This window comes from Acomys russatus, chromosome 8 (assembly GCF_903995435.1).
Source record: "Acomys russatus chromosome 8, mAcoRus1.1, whole genome shotgun sequence".
Taxonomy (NCBI): Eukaryota; Metazoa; Chordata; class Mammalia; order Rodentia; family Muridae; genus Acomys; species Acomys russatus.
Window position 1 is genome coordinate 22,154,105 of NC_067144.1, and position 25,628 is coordinate 22,179,732.

The following is a 25,628-nucleotide window of genomic DNA, read 5'->3' on the forward strand; positions in this document are numbered from 1 at the left end:
GCTTATCAACTGCTAATTTGAAAGTATTGGTAATATAATTATTAATATTTTTCACAAACTTGAGGCTATTATAAAGCTTTCAGTACTGGTTTTAAAATTCTTTGTTGTTGTTTTGGTTTGGTTTTTCAAGATAAGGTTTCCCCATGTAGCCCTGGCTGTCCTGGACTCACTTTGTAGACCAGGCTGGCCTCGAACTCACAGAGATCCCCTTGCTTCTGCCTCCCTGAGTGCTGTGATCACAGGTATGCTCCACTGAGCCAGGTTAAAATTCTTTTTTTTTTTTCTTTCCATTTTTAGATCTTTGAGAATTTAGTATAGTTTGGTTTGATTCTATTTACTCTCTCCGCAATCCTCCAAGATCCATCCCCATTTTCCTACCCACCCAACTTAGTGTCCTTGTTCTGTTTCTTTGTTTTTTCACCCACCAAGTCCAATTTGTGTTGTGCATGTATTCTTGGGTGTGTGGCCTTCCACTGAGATGTGGCAACTTAACTAGGGGCAGCACTCTTAAAAGGTCACACAGTATTTTAAAAATTAATTACGCTCTACTTTAAGTGTTTGTGAAACGTGTGTGTGTTCATGAGGTGACTGCACACGTGTGTGGGAGCGTGTGGACCTGTGCTAGCATGTGCAGAGCCAGAGGAAGACTCTGTGCATGCTGTTCTATCATTCTTTGCTTTAGTCCATTGAAACAGGGTCTTCCAGTGACCTCCGAGCTAGCTGGCCAGCCAGCCCGCCCCAGCAGTCCTCCTCTCCCTCCTGCGCTGTACTGTGGTGACAGGCACACACTTGGTTTTTCTCATGGGTGCTGGGATCTGAACTCATAACTTTGTGCTTGCACAGCAAGCTTGCTTAGTCACTGAGGCATCTCCTCAGCTTCTGACGTAGTTATTCTTAATCCTGCCCTGAATATATAGTAAAGTTAGTATTTCTGGTTTTTATGCATAAAATGAAAGTGTATAATTACAAAATATATAAACATAAATATATCTGTAGCATTAAACATCTCTTGGAGAGAAGCAGTTAGGAAAAAGAATTACTAAAATGTCATCTTTGGGGGCAAGGATTTTTTTTTTAAGTTAATCAACAGGCTTTGTCTGTTTGTTTGTTTTCTGTGAGACAGGTTTTCTCTGTGTATTCTTGGCTTGGCTGTCCTGGACTCACTTTGTAAACCAGGCTGGCCTCGAACTCACAGAGATCCACCTGCCTCTGCCTCCGGAGCTCTGGGATTAAAGGCATGCGCCACCACGCCTGGCTTCAACCAGCTTTCTAACCAGAGCCTTGGGTTATGAGTGCAGGGAACCTAATATCAGGGCCAGGGAGGGCAGTAACTTGACTACTGTTAGAACATGGTCACTAGACTTTCTAAGCAATTTCCCTCCAATACCTTTCAAAAATAACACCTCTCCCTTGCCTAGTCAATACACCAAGACCAAATCAGAAAATTTCACCCTTTTTAGTCAGGCGTGATCAAAAGCCCCAAAGCCCGGTCCCCTCCCTTGCCAGCTCATGCCACGTATTACTTGCTCCATGTGTGTGTTGGATCTGTGCCACTTTCGCTTCCTTCGCTTCCTGCAGTTTACACCACTGGGCGTTCAGGTGTGCCAGGTCCAGCTCACTCTGGTTCTCCTCACGCCTCTTCAGCAGCTGCTTCAAGACCTCCAGGCGCAGTTCCTGCAGTCTTGGGGTAGGTGACAGAGTATTACTATCTCAGACTGGGAGTTCCCCTCGAGTGCCAGAACAGGCTCTGTGAGCATCGTATTCATATGCTTAAAAAAAAAAAAAAAAAAAAAAAAAAGACCACTGTGGCGAAAATGCGACAAGTGAGTTGAAATGCAGGGGAGGACACTCCAGCAGCAGAGCCCGTGGAAGGGGTGTGCGCATGCGCACAGTCCGGAAGCTAGAGAGCAGGCTGACCTGGTAAGAGACCGGCTCTCTAAGCAGCTGAACGTGGAGACAGGGGAGTTGTGGACAGTCCTAGGCTAATGAAAGAGTCAAATGAGAGGAAGAGTGAAGAATGCTGGGCCGGTAAGCAATATTGAGCAGGGAACTCAGTCCTTATCCTTCCTCAGGCTGTCAGTCATGGGTGTGCTGTCCTGAGCCTCACGCCTCAGCCTGCTGAGTGCTGACACCACAGCCCTAAGTCTGCAGACCAGGCTTTCTTATCAGTATGAGGTGTATAAGGGTGCCACCGGCGAAACATGGCAGTGAATTCTTACAACAAACTTGTGAAAGCAACACCAAAATAATATAATAAGCGCTCTAGATACTTTACTGCCTTCTTACAGGATGCGTTCCTCACCGCACAATGGCAGATTAAACATTTACAGATCACACCACACACACGGTCTTCCAGTGAACTGCTTGCTTTTACCAAAGCGACGTATAGTCTGGATTCAGACTTAATTAAAAAGGAATTGGGGGAAGTTTTAAACTCAACAACAAACTGAGTGCTCTCTTGGTCCTTTTCTTGTGCACAAGGGGCTTTGATAGCACTGTAGAGTAGTGCAGACCTCAGGACACACTACAGCAAACGCCAGCTTTAGCAAGCGCCTTCCCTGCATGCCTGTTAAGGAGTCTTTGGTCCCAAGTACATCTCATCACATGTAGACAACAACTTCATTGCCAAAAACACATCAGGAGAATGTGCTCAAGGCACGTTATACATTTGTTGAAAATGACATCATCATCATCATCATCATCATCATAATAATAATAATAATAATAATAAACAATCATCATCATCATCACCACCGCAGACAATATGTTTGAAAACTGAAGACATTCCTAGACCTAGAGTTATTTATGCACATTGCTGTACAAGCTCATCTCTTCACAAAGTCTCCACAATTTGCCTTTTCAGTGGGATGTGTCCCATTAGCTCCAGCTAGGACCCAGGTGACCTGTCACTCTTGGAGGGCTGTCTAGGAGGCTGTTCTGTGAGACACAAAGGGACCTGCTGTCTAGGCATGGTGGTTCTGGGAATGAACAGGCATGGGGCGGGGGACGTCTAAGATGCTCTGCAGAAATCCCTGGGGACTCTGTGACAGTCAGGACAGGTCCTGGAACTGTTGTTCTGTTCTTGGGTTTCATGTTGAACCTCACAGAGTTCTTGTACCAGATCAGGAGCAGGTGACCTCTCCCAAGGGACTAGAAGCCCAATTTCATACCTTGCACAGGTTGGGGGCTATTTTTAAACACAGGTATTTGGAGGGCAGGATGCTTCCAGATTAAAAAATAATAATAAAGTGACCAGGTGGTGGTGGCACACACATTTAATCCCAGCACTTGGGAGGCAGAGGCAGGTGGGTCTCTGAGTTTGAGGCCAGCCTGGTCTATAGAATGAGTTCCAGGACAGCCAGGGCTACAAAGAGAAACACTATCTCAAAAAAAAAAAAAAAAGAAAAGAAAAGAAAGAAAAAGAAAAACATAGATAAATAAATAAATAAGTATGACCGTTGCTCTCACCAACCCCTGAACTTACTTTTCAATCTCCCCTTCTCGGAAGGCCCACTCCTTTCTCTCCATGGCAGCCATCATCTTCCTCCTCTTCTCAACCTGGGAGCTGTCACTCAGTGGGGGCAGAGTGGCTTCCCAAGCTCGCTTCTCCCGGGCCCGTTCTATCATTTCCACCTCGGCTTGTCCTGCTGGGAGCCCTCGGCCTGCAGGAGATGCCACAGCTCAGAGACACCCACAAGCCACCGTTATATGCCTCCCTCCTTCCTTGCTCTAAGTTCAAGGGTCGCTGGGAAAGGCTCCCTGGGTGCTTCGAAACTTAAGTGTGAGCTGTGGCCTTCATGCCTCCTCTTAACTGAGGTGGAAGGTGTTGTAGTGCGTGTATGTTCAAGGAGACTATTAGGGAAATAGTCAGTGACCACCTAATAATCATACCTTGGAATGTCCTGTGCTAAACAAGGCCATGTTTTAAAATTCGAAGAAGAGGGGGCTGGAGAGATGGCTCGGTGGTTAAGAGCACTGGCTGATCTTCCAAAGGACACAGGTTCCGCATGCACATCGTGGCTCAGAACCATCTCTAACTTCCAGTTCCAGAGGGCCTGACACCCTCTTCTGACCTCTGTGAGCACTGCACACTTGTAGTGCACAGACATCTATGCAGGCAAAACACCCACACACCTAGAATAAAGTCCGTATGCATTTTGGATAATTAATTAATTGATAATTAATTTTTCTAAAAATGTTAAATGAAGAGTGGGAAGCATATCAGAGATTGGGGATTTGCTGAATGAAAGTTAAAATGAGTTACATACTTTTAAGAAAGAACAGATGCATTTTGTCCCCTATAGTGAACATACAGTCTATGCCCTTAAGAGTTCAGACATGAGCCGGGCGCGGTGGCACACGCCTTTAATCCCAGCACTCGGGAGGCAGAGGCAGGTGGATCTCTGTGAGTTCGAGGCCAGCCTGGTCTACAATGTGAGTCCAGGACAGCCAAGGCTACACAGAGACTCTGTCTTGAAAAAAAAAAAAAGGAGTTCAGATATGTATGAGCTGTGGCTATGGATCCTGAACAGCCCAAAGATGCAGACTGAGACCTTGCTCAGCTTGTCCTTCTCTGGCACAGGGTTAGGAACCCAGATGCACATTCGGTGGCTAGCAGCGCCAAAGGCAGCATTCACCTGGTACATCTTCCTAGGACTGAAAACTACTAAAGGAAAGAAGCGTCGGGTGGATTTCCTGTTTAATAGTTTGATTTTTCTTTTTCATTCTAAAAGTAATTATACACAAAGTCTAAAGAAAAAAATGTTTCCACCACATATAATAAGCTACTTCTTAATTTTCTGTTCTATTTGTTCCAAGTCTTTTGTTTACTCATCAGTAGAAATACTGTCAATTCATTACTATATGAGGAAATATGTAAGTTTAAAGAAATGAGCAGAGCCGGGAAAGCAGTTGAGAGTGCATGTTGTTCCTGCAGAGGAACCAGAGCTGGGGCCCAGCACCTACACCAGGCAGCTCACAACTGCTTGTAGCTCTAGGACTGAGGGGTCCAGTGCCCTCTGCTGGCCCCCGTAGGCACTGTACTTGTATGCACATTACCACATACACAGGCACACACAATAGCATAATTATGATTGTTTTAATCAAAGAAAAGTATGTTCATAAAAAAATAAAAGGTGGGCTGGGCCTAGTGGCATACATCTTTTAATCCCAGCACTTGGGAGGCAGAGGCAGGCGGATCTCTGCAAGTTCAAGGCCAGCTTGGTCTACAAAGTGAGTCCAGGACAGCCAAGACTACAAAGAGAAACCCTGTCTCAAAAAACAAACAAACAACAACAAGGTAACAGCTTAAAAAGAAATTAATAATTCCATGTTTAATATATATGAAAATATATAGGTATATCAATTTAGTATTTGTGTAGGGTTTTATTTAATAATTTAAATACAAAGAACATGAAAATAACATAAATATTCATATTTGAAGCTGTGTTATATATCAAATATCTTTACCTTTTCTAATTAAAGAAATTTAAAAATTGAAAATAAAGGTAATGATTCTTTTTTTAAAAAAAAAGATTTATTCATTTTTTATACAGTCTTTTGCCTGCATATACACCTGCACACCAGAAGAGGGCACCAGATCTCATTATAGATGGTTGTGAGCCATCATGTGGGTGCTGGGAATTGAACTCAGGACCTTTGGAAGAACAGACAGTGTTCTTAAACTCTGAGCCATCTCTCTGGTCCAGTAATGATTCTTTTAATCACCATATTGAGCCCTGTTCTCCTCGGTCCCTCTCCTAAGAAAAACACAGACTGGATGGATCTAGAGAACCTTCCTGATCTTGGCATTTTGTGAATCTGTGAAGGTTCACGTGTCTATGATAAGTTACACTTTTAATCACTTACAACATAGCAAGAACTGTTCAAATATATATTTTTTCTTCAACAAATCTCTATTTTAGAAATATAAAGATTGCTATTTTACGAATAAAGAGCCCAAGGGGTTAAAAGTTGAAGTAAGCTGTGTGGAGGTCGGTATCAAACACAGCAGTGTGTTTTGTCTTCTTATGTGTCGGGATACATTCCCCTAATGACGCATGACTTGGAAGCCAGATTTGATCCAGAGATGGATTGAAAAGCCAACTATATGAAAACAAAATGAACTAATCTTTAAAATAGTCACATATATAGCAATGATATCTGTGTTAGCCCACGCTTGCTCTTAGCCAAAGGCTGAAAAGCTATTATACGTGTATTATTCACTCCGTGGGGAGGACACTTGACTCCACTTGCAGAGAGGGGCTAGGACTTCATTAAGTTTACGCTCGAATTTTGGGTGGACACTTGGATGGGCTCTGTATCTTGAGTCCACACAACACAGCAGCAAGCAGCCCTACCCCGTCCCACTGCACCCAGCGTGAGCCTCCCCAGTTCTCTCAGTAGACACAACAGTTTAGTAGCTAGAACATAACATAGGATTGTTTTGATTCTGCAAACTGCCAAATACCCTTGGGAGGTATTCCTGCTGGGTCCACAGCTTCCTCCCTCCCTCCCTCCCTCCCTCCCTCCTTCCCTCCCTCCGTCTCCCCCTGCAGGCTTTACAAACACTACTTGCATGGAAGTTTTACTTTCACTGAAGAGAGAGTTTGAGAACCGACATTGATTTACACAGGGGTGGTTAGACCAGAAGTCTGTGTTAGAATTACTTGAAGCTATAACTCACTGAGGAAAGAAATCCTATCCCTGTGAGCACGAGCTTCCCACGCACAAGCGTGGTGTGATTGTTCCTCAGTCACACCTCTGCGGGCCTGAGGAACCATTTTAAATACTGTCTAGTCACTGAGTGAGCAGGTATACTCTCGTTTGTTACGACGACACTGTGATCCTTTCCAATGGCTTTCCTGCTTACATGCTGCCCAGGCAGTGGAGTTACTGGTCCTTTTCACATGTTGATTTCATGATCTTTTTAGTTCTAATACTAAATGTGTTGCTTTTGACAGGGCCTCACTGTATCATGCTGGCTAGCCTGGAACTCACAGAGAATCCCCCCTCCCTCGTCTCCACTTCCTAATGCTAAGTTTAAATGTGTACGGTGTCACACTGACCTTTTATTAGTTTTTTTTTAATACCACATTTTATTTTCTGTGTTTGGGTGTTGTGCCTGCATGTATGAATGATTACCAGTTGCATGCCTGGCTCTCCACCAGAGGGCAGAAGAGGATGCCATGTTTCCTGGAATTGACAGTACAGATGATTGAGAGGTACCAGGTAGGCCCTGGGAGTTGAACCCAGGTCCTCTGGAACACCAGGCAGTGTTCTTAGTCACTGAGTCATCATCCCTGCCTCTTATTAAGGTTTTGAGGTTTTTTTTTTTTTTTAAGATTATTTATTATGTATACAGTGTTCTGCCTGCATGTATGCCTGCATGCCAGAAGAGAGCACCAGATCCCAGTAGAGATGATTATGAGCCACCATGTGGTTGCTGGGGATTGAACTCAGGACCCTTGGAAGAGCAGACAGTGCTCCCAACCTCTGAGCCATCTCTCCAGCCCCCTCTTATTAAGGTTTTAAATAAACACTGTCTGCAAATAAAAATAGTTTTGCTGCTGCTGGCTGACCCTCATCCCATTTTTTCCTTCTGTCTTTACAGTACTGCCTCTTGGCTGAATTCTGGGACTTACACTTTTTAATAAATCTGCTGGCCACTTGTCTTCTTTTGAGAAATGTCTATTCAGGCTCATTGCCCATTTTTGATCAGGTTCTGTTTCTGGCTGTTCAACAGCTTGCAGTCCTTGTATATTCTGAAGACAGAGACTAGCCCCCCCCCCTTCTTCCTAATATTTTATATGCAAACATTTTCCCCCAGTATGTGAGTTATCGCTTCACTGTACAAGCCAAATTGCCTGGGTAGGAGTCATTCCTAGGAACTAGTAGCATGTGCTATTCTCCGCAATATCAAGTGAGACTTGCCAACTCACCCCAAGTCAGAGAAGCCAGCGTCAAGAGCTCAGGGATGGTGTCTTGACACACGACGTATTCGGGAGAGTACGGGTCTGTCTGGACCTCTGCGTCCCGGTAGTCAGTCTGAGTACCCACAGTAGACTTGGGAGGGATGACTGTGTACTTGGAAGAGTCGGGAGAAAAAACAAATGGCTCTATCCTAGAAGGGTAAAATTAAAGGCTGGAATTCAGTGAGGACGTTTAAAATGCTACATCACCAGGCGAAAACAAGTCTCGGAGCTCTGCTAAGCCCATCTCCCCTTCAAACGCTCGCTGGCACAGCAAGTCCAGTACAACTGAGTGTATGACCTATGGCTCATTGCCCTCACTTGTACCAAGACAGAAACACCTGGTTCTCCTAATGGACGTAGCTGTATGCTGCGGGCTAAGGATGTGGTGCACGGCTATACAGATGGGTTTGGGGTAGGGTGTTATATCCACACTTCTGGACCTGCTGAGCATCGCTACATTTCCTGCTTCACCTCCACTCTTAGTTATATCCCAGCTTAGCTGCTGCTTTGCTGAAATTGAGGAGAGGATGGATGCTCGCGAAAACAAGCAAGCGCTAGAACTCGTTGGCCTTCCTGGGTGACTCTTTAGTCAGTGCTGGAGTAAGATGGCAAGCACGTTCAACAGTTAGCATGTGCCTTTCACAAAAGTCGACTCCAGATTTAAAAAAAAAAAAAAAGCAACGAACAACACTGTTAAAATGAGACTGCAAAAGCACCAATAGAAAATAGGGCTGGAGAGATTGCTCTTCCAGAAGACCTGAGTTCAATTCCCAGCAACGACATGATGGCTCACAACCATCTATAATGGGATCCAATTCCTTCTTCTGGCGTGCAGGCGTACAAGAAGACAAAGCACTCATGTACATAAATACCTTAATAAATAAATGCTTGAGCTGGGTGTAGTAGTGCACGCCTGTAATCCCAGCACTAGGGAGGCAGAGGCAGACAGATCCCTGTGAGTTCAAGGCCAGCCTGGTCTACAAAGTGAGTCCAGGACAGCCAAGGCTACACAGAGAAACTCTGTCTCAAAAACAAAACAAAACAAAAAACAAATAAACAAACAAAGCACCAATAGAAAGTACAAGAAAGGGCTGGAGAGATGGCTCAGAGTTTAAGAGCACTGGCTGCTCTTCCAGAGGTCCTGAGTTCAATTCCCAGAACCCACATGGTGGCTCACAACCATCTATAATGTGATAGGGTGTCCTCTTCTGGCCTGCAGGTGTACATGCAGGCAGAGTACTGTGTACATAATAATAAACAAATATTACTGAAGGAGGAGGAGAAGGAGGGAGGAGGAGGAAAAGAAAGTACAAGAAGGGGGCCAGTGAGAGGACTGAGCAGGTAAAGAAGCTTCCCAACAATCTTGATGACCTGAGTCTAATGTCTGGACCTCACACTTTAAGGGCAGAACTGATTCCTCCATATTGTCCAGTGTCACGGGTGTTCCCCCTACCCCAACAGCAAGTAAATATAGTAAATGAAAGTGTGCATGTGTTGTTGTTGTTGTTGCTGTTTTTACATAAGTAGCCAAATATGGTGACACATGCCTGTAATCCGGCACTAGGGAGAGAGGGACATTATGAATTGGAGGCTAAATCCGGCTATATACCAAGAAGCTGTCTAAAACAAATATATATATATATATATATATATGAGCCAAGGAGGTGGCTTGTGGGTAAAAGTGTTTGCTGAGCAAGGCTGATGCCTGGAGCCCACAAAGGTGGCATGCATCTGTAATCCCAGCACTCCCGGTAGAAAATGGGAGGCAGAGACAGGTGAATCAGCAGGAAGCTCAAGCTCTAGCTGGCCTGGAACACACTGCACAGAGACATCCTCCCTCAACAAGATGGAAAAGAGACCTGATTCTCAGAAGTTCTCCTCTGACATCCACAGAGAGGTGTGGCACACATGTGTACACACACACACACACACACACACACACACACACACAGAGACAAGTAGATGTTAAGGTTTAAAAAGTGCTTAAAATTTGTATCATTCTTGAATAAAGCCCTTTAAATGTATGGCTTGTAAAAAGAAATAAGGGGTAAGCTTAAATGTCCAGACTCAGAATATCACAGTCTTAAAATATAAATGGTTTTGCAATGTTTATGATAAAAAGTTATGTGCCCTCTCTATGTAAGAAGCCCCTAGAAATCAATGAGGCAATAAACAATTCCACAGAAAAGTAAGTAAAGGACAGCCAGGGTTCAGCAAGTACAACTTCTAACAGTTGTGTGAAAACAAAGAAAGGCAAAGGGAATACTATTTTATGCACCTTCCTCAGAAGTAAAAATTTAGAGGATGGAGAAGACCTAGCTTAAAAACTTAAAAAAAAAAAAAAAAGAAAAATAGTTAAAAGAAACAGACACCCAGGAAACTGGTTTGTTTGTTTGCTTGTTTTGGATTTTTTTTTTTTTTTTTTTTTTTTTTGAGACAAGGTCTCACGTAGTTCAAGTAGGGCCTTGAACTTATGGCAATCTTTCTACCTCAAGCTCCAGAGTGTTGAGGATTAATATGAGCTTGAGGCCAGTCTTAGGCCTGGGCTGGGATTCATAGAGAACTCCGGGACAGTCTGAGCTAAACTATATTAATAAAAATCCTCCTAAAATGTTAAAATACATGCACGAATTTTGATGGGATTTATGCAGTGATTCAGATAATAATTAATATTGCTTCTGGTTTCTTATGTTTTCATCAAAAATTATTCTATGATAAACTTCCTATTTCAAAAATAACTGGACACCAGCCTCACCTCATATCATCCCAGATTATATGAAAGTTTATACAAAAGCTACCCCAAAATGTCACGATTCCTTGGGAAGGAAGCGTGGAAAATGCACTCCCGCTACTAAGTGGTAATGAATAGTAAGATACTTTTTATTTGTTGTTTTTTGTTTCGTTTTGTTTTTTGAGACAGGGTTTCTCTGTGTAGCCTTGGCTGTCCTGGATTCACTTTGTAGACCAGGCTGGCCTCAAATTCACAGTGATCCGCCTGCCTCTGCCTCCCAAGTGCTGAGGTAAAGGCGTGCGCCACCACACCTGGCTGCTTTTTGATTTTTTAAAAAAATGTCCTTTGTGTATTAGTCTGTATCTGTAATCCCAGAATTCAGTAGGCTGAGGCAGGAGGTTCATGAGTTCAAGGACAGCCCGGGCTACACAGCTAAACTATGGGGCTGGGGCTATAATCCAGACATAGGGTGTTTCCCTAGCATGTCCAAGTGTCTGTATATCATCCCAGGTCACACGACAGCTGTAACCACACATCTGAACTATTGGATTGAATGTGGAGTACAATAGGGCCTTCTCACTTCTGAGGAAGGTTTCTGATGGCTTAGGCTGTTTTTACGAGGGTCCAGAAGAAAGGCGAGAAATAAGAATTCTATTTAGACAGGACACCTGCAGTAACGTCACGTGCAATTTGCTTGCTTGTTTTCTCCAAACTATGGTTCCCCCGCCCTCCCCCCACCCCACCATTTCAACTGGCTTTAGGGGAAAGTAAGATCAGAAAGAATCCCTTCCCATCTCTTCCTCAGCCTTGACCAGGACTCGGACCCCCAAAACTCCTCACGGCTCCCTCTTTAACCCTTGCTGTGTGCTAGCTGGTCCTCCTCGTGGATCCCTGTGTGGCCCTTGCTGTGTGCTGGCTGGTCCTCCTCACGGATCCCTGTGTGGCCCTTGCTGTGTGCTGGATGGTCCTCCTCACGGATCCCTGTGTGGCCCTTGCTGTGTGCTGGATGGTCCTCCTCACAGATCCCCGTGTGGCCCTTGCTGTGTGCTGGATGGTCCTCCTCACGGATCCCCGTGTGGCCCTTGCTGTGTGCTGGCTGGTCCTCCTCACGGATCCCCGTGTGGCCCTTGCTGTGTGCTGGCTGGTCCTCCTCACGGATCCCTGTGTGGCCCTTGCTGTGTGCTGGCTGGTCCTCCTCACAGATCCCCGTGTGGCCCTTGCTGTGTGCTGGATGGTCCTCCTCATGGATCCCCGTGTGGCCCTTGCTGTGTGCTGGCTGGTCCTCCTCACGGATCCCCGTGTGGCCCTTGCTGTGTGCTGGCTGGTCCTCCTCACGGATCCCTGTGTGGCCCTTGTGTGTGCTGGCTGGTCCTCCTCACGGATCCCCGTGTGGCCCTTGCTGTGTGCTGGCTGTCCTCAGGGTCAGTTGCTGTGCCTGGGAGTCCTATAGCAGCCACTGTGGCCCAGTTTCCTCTGTCCAGCACTTCCCGTACTACACACGGTCTAGGCATCAGGAGCTGTGACAGTGCTACCCCCAGTCTCCTAGGTTCTCTCTCTCAACCCAACAGAACTACACACAGAGAAGGCTGCCCAGACCCAGCATGTCCCATTATTACACCACTGAATGCTTTCCACTGTTAACTCCTCATTCTCCATCCTAAGAGGCTTCCATAGAACTGAGACTCCCAGGCTATCCCCGACAGTGTGTCTGCAGAAGGCCAGCTGCTTCCCAGACAATCCGTCCCTGCTGGCATAGGGTGGCCTTGCCGTCACCACTCACAGACTCATAGCTGCCAGAACTCAAGTGCTGACCCCACCCAAAGGTATGTCTAGGATATGGAGATTTAGATGCCGACTATCACTCTATCTCTGTGGGCCCAGGCATTCAGAAAAGCATGGGCCAGGCATGCTGTTAATGACCACAGGCCTTGAACTCCTTAACAGTATTCAGAGGCAACCACGGTCCCCAAAGTTGGTGGCCCACTGAAACCGCCTTAAGGGATTACCAAAGAAAATAGGAATCTACCTAGCTCCTGGATTCCCCTCTGCACATGCAGAATATTTTATATTTACAGCTATTGCTGGGCTAATTAGGCACCTAACAAACTTGCTCCATCTGGAAAATTTCAGAGTCTTAAAGAAAAAAAAAAAAGTCAGGGGGGAATAATTGACCCTAAGTAGCACTTATTTGAAGGGTTTGAAGATATTTGATAACACATATATGATATATGTGTGCATATGTATATATATAATATTCTCTGCTAGGAACACTAGGTCACATTAACATAGGAAAGAGGGACACTGTCTCTAGCCAGCTTTGCCCTGAAATAGCGCCCGTTGTTCCAGGGTGGGCTCTGGCACCGCTCTCTCACTGTGCCTCACTCCTCTCTGTAGAGTAAACCTTTGTACAGCCTGTTCCCATGTGTGGGTTAAATGATTATCAAATTTAAAACTCTAACATCCCCCCCAAGGCATTTCAAGATCAATTCATCTTCCTAATAAAATACTGAGGCACTGCCACCCAACAAGTGTGCACTGCAGGGATACAAAGGAGAGCATGTGAAATATATATGTGCATATGTATATATTAATAATATGCACTTTATAATAACATATGGTTTATGTGTTTTTAATTATATTATGTTACATACTTAAACATGTACTATTATAACAATAATTATACATATATTAAGACAGGTGATATGGATGAAAAACTTAATCCCCATTTTCATGGTACTCAGGGTGGCGTCTTCTTGGGAAGTGATATGTCTTCATGGATGGGTTGGAACCTTGTATATAATGCATATAATGGTGCTAGCGGTAGACTCTTTCTGCCCTCCCACTTTTCAGTGTGTGGCAGCACAGCCCCTTTCCCCCTCACTATGGGAGGACACAGCAAGAGAGCCCTCACCAGGCTCTCGGTGCTGGTTCTTTGATCTTGGACTCCCTAGCCTCCAGAGAAGTGAGAAACAAACTTCTGCTACTTATAAATCACTCAGTCCTCAGTCTATGACAGGTTGTTATAGTGGCACGTATAACTCATTGTCAAAAATATAGTTTATATCGTAACCATCGTATCCAGGATAGACCCAGTGATTCATCTTTATTAAACAAAGTGTATGTAAAGCAGCAACATATGTCTGATGCTTTGGTTGTTTCTACCCTTCTTATTACGGATGTTACCCATGACTCACTGATGAATCAGTGGGATTTAATGTTCCATATCACAGGGGCTGGAGAGGTGGCTCAGCAGTAAGAGCACTGGCTGCTCTTCCAGAGGTCCTGAGTTCAATTCCCAGCAACCACATGGTGGCTCACAACCATCTATAATGTGATCTGGTGCCCTCTTCTGGCCTGCAGGTCAGATAATACAAATAGAGTACTCATTACATTAAATAAATAAATCTTTAAAAAAAAATATTCTGTATCACAGTAATGCTCAGATCTTGGCATACAAAGAATCACCAGACGGACCAGGGAGGCTCCTGTCTGTGATGGTCAGTGATCTGTAGCTTGCAAAGCATTGATCCAGAGAACTACCTTCTGGAAGCAAATACCAAGTGAATGGTGAGTTGAGAAAATTCTGAAATAAAGTCACTTACTTGGCTGTTGTTAAAACAACATTGAGTGGCATCTGTTGAAGAAACGGCAAGAAGGGCCTGGGAGGAAAGAGAAAGTGCACAGTGAAGTTGTCCCAACCAGCTCAAGCTTTCTTCTTATTTTATTATTTCTCTCTTGAAAAATCAGTGAGTTTGAATAAACTTCTTTTTTAAAAAAAATAGTAATATTCAAAGTCTTGCATATACAAAACCACTGGAGATGGTCTTATTTAAAGTACATATTCCCAGATGTGGCCCAGGAAATCCAGCCAGTGTAGGGGACAGTGGGGAGTCTGCACCCTCGGTGTGCTTGCCAGCATCTCCTCTGCAGCCAGACTCTCAGAAGTGTCTCTGCACTTGGTACCTATTAATATCTAGCAGCTTCTCAAGTTCCTAAGACCTTCTGGAACGACCAAGAACTTTCTCAAAAGCTTCCGCCCCCCACCCAGAGCCTAAGAATTTGTATCTTCTTTAGCTAAGAAGTTAACATTTTCTCTGAAAAAAAAAGTAACCGAGCTTCTCTAGTAGAAAAGGTTTATGCGCAATAATGTAGATCAGAAATTCACTTTTGAAAGGAAGCTTACTCAGATGTGGTATCGAGATTATTTTTCAACCCAAAGATTGGCAAGGATATCCTCATTTTTAGATTAGTCTGCCTTGAGTAAATATGCAATTATCACAGGAATATGAGTCACAAGTGAAGCAGAGAAACTCTTCTGATTGGGTTTGGGCGGCATTCACTGGTCTTGTCCATTTGAAACAGCAATTTCCCCTACACTGTGATGTCAAGATAGATGTTACATCCGACTTCATTTGCTGATCCCGTTTGGTTACCCACTCCACATCCTTTGTTGCCATGGGTACCTCATGTACCCTCTCTGATGGGTCTGCTGTGAAGATTAGGCAACTTTCGAGTAAAGAACTGAACATAGCAGCTGCTAACTGCTGCCACCACTGTAAGGACATCTCCTAACGGTCTTGGGGTCTAACATTTGTTACATTTTACTGCCTACCTGTCAAAGAACTTATAGCGGTTCCTTCCAGAAACTTCTGCATCTTCGTACTCTTCCTTGGGCATCTGGAAAGAAGCATTGGTCCTAAAATGAAGCAGAGAAAGATATTCAAGTTGTCGCCTCTACACGTTATGTTTCTGTGAGCTGTGGGAGGGGTGGAGAGTGTGCTTAGCTATCCTGCATCGTAGACGAGATATAATTACTGGATCTAATGAAAGGAAAAGTCAGAGTTCAGAAGTGAGGAGATTTATAAAATCCCAAATTTAAAAAAAAAAAAGCCACTTTTAATGAAAACAGCACAGTTTCAAAGAGAAAATTTAATGCCCTGTCTGGAACACATTATTACTTATTAACTTAACCAGGACTCAATAACCAAGATCTCAATAGACGTATTTTTGAAGGCGCCTTACTTGTAAATCTCAAAAACAGAACAGAACAAAAAACCCAAATAAAGAAAACAATAACATAGCTTAGGTTACAGCAGAAAAGATCACTTACAATTTCTGAGGTGAAAGCAGATTGGGTCATCCCTGACTTTGGTGGAGAGCTATCCTTTAACATACATATAAATAAGCATTTCAATCTTCTGCGGACTTTTAAACAAACACACACACACACACACATTATTTTTATTATATATAATTATTATATGTAACAATGTAATCTAATTACATATAATAATATATTACACAAATACACAATATAGTATAATGTAATATTAACTATTATATTGTTAATATATATTAAGAAATGATGGCTATACATTTATCTATACATATTACATATATATTCATATATAAATATGTAGCTATTACTCCTTACATTGGACCATCTCTCCAGCCCTAGGTATTACTTCTTAATCAGCCCTGTTTTAGAACGAGGGATTTACATCACATCTGTAAAACTTCAAATAATGCAGAGTAATTAATTTTTTAAAAATCAATTTATTCATTAAAAACATGACTGTGCTTCAGAGCAGGAGCCCCTGGTACTTACGCAGCACGGAGCCGGAGAGCTTCTTGGTGTTTGGCTTCTTGTCCCCGCCATGCTCGATTGACAAATGACGGGACAGGGTCCGACTTGCTCCAATACACGGAATATCTTGGATGATGGAACAGGTTACTGAACATGGACTTAAAGTTGGGAACTTTTTTCTAACGTTAGGAAAGGGAGACAGAGAGGAAAAGGTCAAGGTTGTATGGTCAGATTTTCTAATACAAACTAAGCTTCTTAAAAAGTACAAAATGTTGCTTGTACGTGCACACACTGTCTCTGAGAGGATACTTAAAAGGCTGACAACAACGACGTGTGAGTGGCAGATGCTAGGACTACGTTAACCTGTACTGTATATGCTTTGCCACTACTTAAATTGTCTGAGGGTGCATATATCATTTCCATTGACTTAGTTTATGGTGTGTGTGTGTGTGTGTGTGTGTGTGTGTGTGTGTGTGTGTGTGTGTGTGTGTGTGTGCGTGTGCGTGCACTACATGAATCCAGGTGCCCACGGAGGCCAAAAGAGGTCATCCAATCCCCCTGAAACAGAGTTATAGGCAGCTCAGTTACAGGTGGTTGTGAGTTACCAGACCAGGGTGTTCAGAACTGAATTCCCATCGTCTTGTAAGGGCAGCAGGCACACTTAACCTTGAGCCGTCTCCCCTGCCCAGTGTACGGGTCCTTTGGTCACTGTTAACCTCTGCAGTGAGCTACACGCATTAACACGTTTGCTCCTGGTCTTGATAGAAAAGCAATTCCTACAGTGCCCTAAGCCTCATTAGTGGGTCTTATTGGTAAGTAGTCAAGCCAGATGCCTGGGAGAAGCTTAGGCTGTGTCAGTTGATAAGTTAGACTTACCAGTCTGCTTCGAACCAGGGTGGCTTGGACATTTGCCTGTGCATGGTCTCGCTCACTCGACACGATAAATAATGGATCTGTAAAGCAGCAGAGAAATCTACAGAATGCAGTACGCTCCCATTAACTTAGTTTATGGGCGAGAATACTGGGGAAAGAATGCAGATTTCTCTCATTTTTATTATTTTTCTATTTTTTTAAATTGAAAGTAGATTTTTTTCATACCATATATTCTGATTAGTTTTTTTCTCCCCAAACTCCTTCAGATCCTTTTCTCCTCCCCTCCCATCCAAATCCATGCCTACCCCATCTCAAACAGGCATCTAAAAATAATAATAAAGTAAAATAAAATAAGATCATATCAAACAAACTGGAGTAAAATAAAGCAAACAGGAAAAAAAAAAAAAAAAAAAGACCCAAAGGAAAACATATAGGAAACACAGATAGAGGCAGAAACACACATTTGCTTATAAAGAAATCCCACAAAAACACAAAAATGGAACCACAATATAGATGCAAAATATCTGTAAAGAAAAAAAAGCTGACAAAGCAATATGCAACAAAGAACTTTGAAAAATGCCATGGAGTTCATTTTGTGTTGGCCATCTACTTCTGGGACTGGGGCCTGGCGGTAAGAGTGGCTTGCGTACCCAGTGAGACTCTGCTGGAGATAACTGTGAGGCATTATCAGTTCTGGGCTAGGGATGGGGCCTTGTGTCCACTTCCCCTCTCAGCACTGGGACCCCCAACTGGCTTAGACCTGTGCAAGCCCTGTGCATGCTGCCACGGCCTCTGTGAGTTGTTATGTGCATTGGTCCTGCTGTGCCTAGAAGGCCTTGTTTCCTTCCGTGCCCTCCATCCCCCGCTGGTTCTTACAATCTTCTTGCCTTTTCTTCTGCAAGGTTCCCTGAGCCCTGAGGAGAGGGCTGAGAGGTAGGCGTCCCAGTTAGGACTGAGTGCTACAAGGTCTCTCACTCTCTACCTGTTGTTCAGTTGTGGGTCTCTGTGTTTGTTCCCATCTGCTGCAGGGGGAAGCTTCTCTGATGATGATGGCTGAGCAAGACACTGATACATGAATATCGCAGAATATCATTACGAGTCATTTTAGCACTACATTCCTTTAGCAGAATAGAAGTGTTTTATTTTCCCTTTGGATAAAGGACAACTTGCAGGGGCCAGCTCTCTCCTTTGTACCAAGTAGGTTCTAGGATCTAGGAAGGAAACCCAGGTCAGTAGGCCCGTACATACTGAGCTATCTTACTTGGCCCTCTCTCACTTTCAATACTGAGTCTGCTATGTTGTCCAGGCTAGCCTTGAACTCCTAAATGCAGGAGATCTTCCTGCCTCTGCCTTCTGAGCAGGAAGGAAGGAAGGACTGGAGGCAAGTGACAGTATGCTTCGCTTGCAATTTCCTATCTGGAAAGCAAATTAGAGAGTTTAGACGCTGCCTAACTGTAGTACCGTTACCTTCTTCCATCTACCAGGGAATCTGGTCGATGGGCTTTTTCCTGGGAATTCCACATCAGCTCATAGGACTGGAATGCAAACAGAAAACCTATCATTTTTCTAGAACAATATCCTAAAGACTCCTTCTTTCCTCTGAATGAATGCTTTTTCAGATCTGAGTCACACACACACACACACACACACACACACACACACACACAACTTCAAAAGGAGGAATCTTATATATAAACACTATTCCTATTTCCAGTCAAAAGAACAAATTTTGTACTTGTACTCCCAGAATGAGGGGGGGGGGCAGGAGGGTCCCTGGGGCTCCTGGCAGCCAGTCAAGCAAAATTAATGAGCTCTGTGGCCAATGAGACCCTGTCTTAAAATGTAATATGGAGAGCAAGTGAGAGGACATCCAGTATCGAGTTCTACCTTTCTCCCACACACACACAGCTACCATTTTCCATTTTCAGTGCACTAGGAGGATGCAAATAGCCTGACACTTTGAGAATTGTAGACACGGCAAGAAAATATTCTCTAGTAAGAAATAAATAAGAGCCGGCGTGGTGGTGCACGCCTTTAATCCCAGCACTCAGGAGGCAGAGGCAGGTGGATCACTGTGAGTTTGAGGCCAGCCGGGTCTAGAAAACAAGTCGAGGACAGCCAAGACTACATAGAGAGACCCTGTCCCAAAAAATCAAAAAAAAAGAAGAAGAAAAGAAAAAGGAAAGAAAGAAAGAAAAAAAAAACCACATAAGAGCCAGGCATGGCGGCACATACCTTTAATCCCAGCACTTGGAAGGTAGAGACAGGTGGATCACTGTGAGTTGGAGGCCAGCCTGGTCTACAGAATAAATTCAGGACAGCCAAGATAACACAGAAAAACCCTGTCTCAAAAACCAAAATAAATAAATAAATAAAAAGTAAAAAAGATCAGCTACCTTTAGAATTTATCCCTTAGGTTTATAAAGACTCTATGCTGATGATGGGCCCAAGTTCTCTCTCCAAAGGTTAAGAAACGATTAAGCCACTATTATAAATACCTGTTCACTCGGTACATCTTTAGTGATAAACAGTCCTGGTGACTCAGAGTATTATCTATTAAAGTTAACCAATGGGAGGCCCAAGAGACAGCTTAGCTGTTAAGAGCACTTGTTGTAGGGCTGGAGAGATGGCTCAGTGGTTAAGAGCACTGGCTGCTCACCCAGAGGGCTGGGTTTAGTTCCCAGCACCCACATGGCAGCTCAAAACTGTCTGTAACTTCGGTTCTACCCTCACACCAATGCACATAAAGTACGTTAAAAAAAAAAAAAAAAGGAGCACTTGTTGCTCTAGCTTTAATGAAAGACTTGTGTTCCATTCCCAGCACCCACAAATTAACTCACAACCATCTGTAACTTCAGTTCCAGGGTATCTGTTGCCCTCCAAGAGTACTTGGCACACATGTGGTACACATACATACATGCAGGAAAACATTCATACACATAAAGTAAAATAAACATAAAACTCTTTTTTAGAAAAAAATTAACCAACATGACATTAAATTCATAAGCAGCTTTCAGAGAGAGAGAGAGAGAGAATTTGATTTTCCAAGTAGATTTTTCTCGAGGGACACAAATACCCAGGTCAAACCTTTACTAGATTTATTTCATAAGATGAAACCAAGAATAAACAACATAGGCCACTAGGCAGAACACTTGTGATGGTTTGAATGGGTATGGCCCTCTTAGACTCATATGTCTGAATGCTAGGAGGTGTGGCCTTGTTGCAGGTGGGCTTTGAGGTCTCATATCTGCTCAAGCTACACTCAGTATGGCACAGTCTTTTCTTGCTGCCTGAGGAATCAAGCTGTAGAACTCTCAGCTCTGTCCCTAGCACCATGTCAGCCTGCGTGCTGCCATACTTCCGGCTTTGATAGTGATGGGCTAAACCTCTGCACCGTAAGCCAGCCCCAGATAAACGCTTTCCTTTATAAGAGATGCCTTGGTCAGGGTGTCTCTCCACAGCAATGGAAACTAAGACAGAAGTGTTGTACTGGCTGGTTTTGTGTGTCAACTTGACACAAGCTATAGTCATCAGAGAGGAAGAAGCCTCAGTTGAGAGAGTGCCTCTATGAGATCCAGCTGTAAGGCATTTTCTCAATTAGTGATGAATGGGGGAGGGCCCAGCCCACGGTGGGTGGGGCCATCCCTGGGCTGATGGTCCCGGGTGCTATAAGAAACCAGGCTGAGCAAGGCATGGGGAGCAAGCCAGTAAGCAGCACCCCTCCGTGGCCTCTGCATCAGCCCCTGCCTTCAGGTTTCTGCCCTGTTTGAGTTCCTGTACCACAATATGGACCTGTAGGCTAAATAAACCCTTTCCTCTCCAACTTGCTTTTTGGTCACGATGTTTCATCACAGCAGTATGGAACCCTCCAGCAACATCTAAGTGGTAATTGCACAGACCAAGCCAAGGGATTATGTCTTATCGATGTCTATTTAGAAAGAGATTCTGGGGATCCAAAGGAACTACCATTCGGCTGAAAACAACGCTGGGCTCATGTGACAGCCTGGTTCTACAGAGAGCAAAATCAGAAAAAGAAAGCATCATGCTTAAACGGTTGCCCTTATTGTAGCAGTAAATCCAATAGTTTAGTTAACGCTTATATACCTAATATTGTGTACCTGCACTGGAATAGGCCGGAGGAGGCTACAAGTGTGTGTGGACCAGAAGTTGAGGTGTGGAAAAATAAACCACAAATGGAAAATGGCGGTGTTAACATAAACTGGAGCTTAATTGGTCCTACGAGAACCAGTGCACCCACCGAGTCTATCAACAATGCTTTGATAGATAAGAGGTTGAAAGGAAGAAAGAGCCACTGAAAACAAACATGAGATACACTGGCACCTCTTTACTCGGGACGCCAAATTTAGATTTGCCCAGAACCTGAGGGCAGAAAATCATTCTCACTGGACATTTTATGCAGTTTGGATGCAAGCACGTTGCGTGACTCTCCAACTCTCATTTTCACAATTTTCTGAAGTGTACCTAACCCCCTGACTAGGTTTCAGGAAGATAAATTATCAGGGGAAAAGGGTGACCCTCCCGCCTGGTACTTGGAGAAGCTGAGCACACACACCAGTGGCTTCCCGGAAGAACTGCAAAGCGCGCGCGGCACCTCCGGCATGCTGGAACCCGGGGCTCTCAACGTTGTGATCCCAGACCAGAGAGTTTGTCCTGGAGCTAGTTTTTCAGCCCGCCACACCCTCTATCAGGTCACATTAGTCCCTGGGAGGGGTGAGCAGTCCTTACCGTACAGGAAATCGTATGCTCGATTGGCGGTGTTGCCTTTGCGCCTCAGTCGCTCCCTGCACTGGTGTGGAAAGCCCTGAACATTGGCCTTGCGCTCCTGGATAGTCACTGTGTAGCTCATGGTGCTCCTTTTTCCCTCCGGCCAGGAGAACACAAGCTGCGAGGAGGCTTGTGGCTGGGTGCACCGTAGCTATGGCAACCGCAGACGCACACGAGGGGATAAGGGGCGGGGCGAGTTTCAGGAGGCGGGGCGGCAGGGCTAGGAGGTGAAAGGGCAGTGGTGCGTAAGGGGCAGGTCCTCGAGGGACAGTTTGCAGAGGCAAGATGGAAAGGCAAAGTGTATGTAGGGATGCAGAGTGGACAAACCTGGCAAGACGAAGAGGAGGGATGCGGGACGGCCTGAGGAACTGGTTACTGGAAGGGAGTAGGAGAGAACAGAGAGAGAGGGAGAGAAACGGAGAGAGGGGGAGAGAGAGAGAGAGAGAGAGAGAGAGAGAGAGAGAGAGAGAGAGAGAGAGAGAGAGAGAGAGAGAGAGAGAGAGAGGGAGGGAGGGAGAGACGTAGGGGGAGAGAGAGAGAAAGAGACAGAGACAGGGAGACAGAGAGAGACACAGAGACAAACAGACAGAGTCCCATCCAATAGGGCTGACATCAGATGCTGGGGGAAAGGCTACTCTAAAAAACCCAGAGCAATTTGCTACTGACAGCTCTTGCTGCCAGCTTTTTTTGGCGGGAGGTCTCATCGCCTTCTAGAATTGGGCACTTTCATTTCTGAAAGCTTCTTTCCAAAAAGGCGGAGGAATCCGGGCTCAGGTATGTTGGGCCTTGGCGCAGGTACCAAGAGTACATGAGCTTCAGAGTGAGCTGGGCCATCAGTCATAAGAAATCTGTCTCCAGGCTGCTCCGCTTGGCTTTATAGCCGCTGCAGACGCTGCGGCACATGCGGAGTCTCTGCCGCTAAAAAGCCGTGCGAGGAAAACCAGAGAGACAAAAGTGGGTCAGCTTTTCAGAATGCTCAGAACCTTTAAAAAAGAAATTCCATAGTATCATTTTACCTTAAAGTTCAACAACATCTCAAACTAATACTGTTGTTTGATTGTTTGTTTATTCATTCAATTGTTTTTGTGGTGTTGTGGTGTGGGGTGCCTCAGATGAGCTATAAGTGCTCTACTACTGAAATATACTCTAGCTCAAATAATTGATTTTAAAAATCAGTATTATAGATAGCAAAGTTAATACGAATTCCTTCGTCAAAATTTATATAGTATGCATTCAAATTTATGTGGTTGAATAAAAGATGCTATTTATTGTTGGTTTGTCCCATTAGAGATTTTTTTGTAAAAGTCCTCATTTTGTTCCGTAACAGTAAGCTTTTAGCATTTTGTAATGTAAAGACTTCCTTAAACCAACATGGTTTTCCTGAAATACAGATCATACAGATAAGATAGGTGCTGTATTGCTTTTCTTTTGCATCAAAATCAGAGGCAAGTGAATCTGTGAGTTTGTTATGTATACAGGGCTCTGCCTGCATGTACACCTGCAGGCCAGAAGAGGGCACCAGATCGCATTATAGACACTTTGGGGGAGGGGCTTGGAATTGAACTCAGGATCTTTGGAAGAGCAATCGGTGCTCTTAACCAATGAGCCATCTCTCCAGCCCCCTTTTCTATGAGTTTATAACCATAAAAATTTTATTGCTTTTTTAGTGTTACTGCTGTGGTTGTATGTCTTTCCATATATCTGACATTCTACAGCTTTTAAAATAATATTTCACTTTAGATTGTAGTTTTGAAATTTGCTGAATATTTTTTTTTCTGCATTTTGGTTCATGGGCTCACAAGTATAGAAAGGAGGGGCCTTGTCACGGCCAGGAACTTAAGGCACTTCAACACTTCTCTCCATTTCTGGATCTACTCCCACAGACTTTGTCTTAAATTTATCGTCAGATAGTTAGCCAACCTGTGGTGAACTCCTAAGGTTACCAACAGAACCCTGGGCCCTTGGAGTTTGTGCTCTGGTAGGCCTGTCCAGTCTTGTCACTTCACCATAACGTGGTGTTAGTTTTCTTTCTGCAGGTCTCACTTTAGTACCTCATAGTTGTTATTGTTTGTTTGTTGTTTCTCAAGACAGGGTTTCTCTGTGTAGCCTTGGTTGTCCTGGACTCGCTTTGTAGACCAGGCTAGCCTCCAACTCACAGAGATTCACCTGCCTCTGCCTCCTGAGTGCTGGGATTACAGACGATGGCCACTGTGCCTGACATGTGTGTGAGTGTGTGTGTTCTTGTTGTTGTTGTTATTTGTTTGTTTTTACCAAAAAGCCTTAATGTTGGGTCTTCTGCAGGTAAGGGTACTTGCCACTGAGGACATTGTAAGCCCAATGATCTAAGTCTGATTCCCAGAATTCATGTAAAAGTAGAAGGAGACACCCAACTCCACAAAGTTGTCCTCTGACCTCCACATGCTGGTCACAGCAAATGCCTCCTCCCCTCGATCACACACACACAATACTAATAAATATTTTTTTAGATTCAATGTTAAGTAAATTCAGACTGGGATGCACCACAGCTATCCTGGGCTGGATGTAGCCTGTGTGTTGAAGTTGAACATGCCTCAGAGTCCAATGTGACACCGACTCCTTGAGTATTAGGACTTATTCCAAACAAAAGACTCCGCAAAGTGTGGTGGTAAGTCTGTGCTTCTGTGATTGATTTTGTTGTTGTTGCTATTTGGGTTTTGTTTTGTTTTGTTTTTGAGAAAGGGTTTCTCTGTGTAGCTTTGGCTTAATTAATTCTCTTTCATTTCTTTCCTTTTGACTTAGTATTATATATACAGTGCCCTGCCTGCACATACACCTGCAGGCCAGAAGAGGGCAGCAGATCACATTATAGATGGTTGTGAACCACCATATGGTTGCTGGGAATTGAACTCACGACCTCTAGAAAAGCAGTCAGTGCTTTTAACCTCTGAGCCATCGCTCCACCCCCCAAGTGATCGGTTCTTTTACAGAGACTTTGATGCCCACTTTGCTCTCTCTTCATAGGTGATTTTGAAGAAACAAGCGACCATGTTGGGGAACCCCACATTGCAAGAAATTTGCAAATGGCCTCTAGGAACCAAAGTAGCCTTCCTTTGACAACCAAAAGAAGCCAAAGCCCTCACCTACAACAGCAGGAAGTTAATTCTTCCAATACCTGGACTGGAGTGAGACTGTGAACATATTCATCTCCACTGGGACCTCAGATAAATCAGCACCCTTTACTAGTTTTAATTGTGATCTGGGAAAACCCCTAAACTATGCCTAGACTTCTGACCTATAGAAACTGGAAGGTGCCAAGTGTGTGCTGCCATTAGGCTGTGATGTCACCAACACACAGATGTCCTGGTGCCTTGGGTTGTAAGTGGCTTAAATGGCAGATCCTCATGGCAGATCTAGAATGCCTAAGGTAAGGAAGGTGCCGGTCGGTTTTGATCCTGGCTGGCAAATGGCTGTCTCCTTGTTCTGTTCTGTTCTCATATGGCATAATTGAGGGGGACAGTGACTAGTCTCTTCTTATAGGGGTCCAGATCCCATCGTGGATACGGCACCCTATGGCATCATTGACCCTAACTACCGCAGTGGAGACGAGGGCTCTGTTTGGGCAGGACACAAACATCACGTCCATAGTAAGCAATAAATGACTAGTGTACAACCTGCATGAAGTAAGGCTCTAGTCATTTAG

The 25,628-nt window shown here is 44.3% G+C and overlaps 1 protein-coding gene across 1 annotated transcript in view; it reads right to left on the bottom strand.

The window, feature by feature from the left end:
* The window catches only part of Cfap91 (cilia and flagella associated protein 91), a 43,693-nt gene extending 21,577 nt beyond the window's left edge, over positions 1 to 22,116 (bottom strand). Inside the window, exons 1-8 of the mRNA XM_051150552.1 lie at positions 21,911 to 22,116; positions 17,168 to 17,244; positions 16,313 to 16,470; positions 15,317 to 15,400; positions 14,307 to 14,363; positions 7,941 to 8,122; positions 3,485 to 3,662; positions 1,524 to 1,681 (exon numbers count right to left, since the gene is read on the bottom strand). Of these exons, the coding sequence (XP_051006509.1) occupies positions 1,524 to 1,681; positions 3,485 to 3,662; positions 7,941 to 8,122; positions 14,307 to 14,363; positions 15,317 to 15,400; positions 16,313 to 16,470; positions 17,168 to 17,244; positions 21,911 to 22,031 (1,015 nt within the window). The 5' untranslated portion in view covers positions 22,032 to 22,116. The remainder of the gene's footprint in view (positions 1 to 1,523; positions 1,682 to 3,484; positions 3,663 to 7,940; positions 8,123 to 14,306; positions 14,364 to 15,316; positions 15,401 to 16,312; positions 16,471 to 17,167; positions 17,245 to 21,910) is intronic.
* Between the last annotated feature and the right edge of the window lie 3,512 nt (positions 22,117 to 25,628).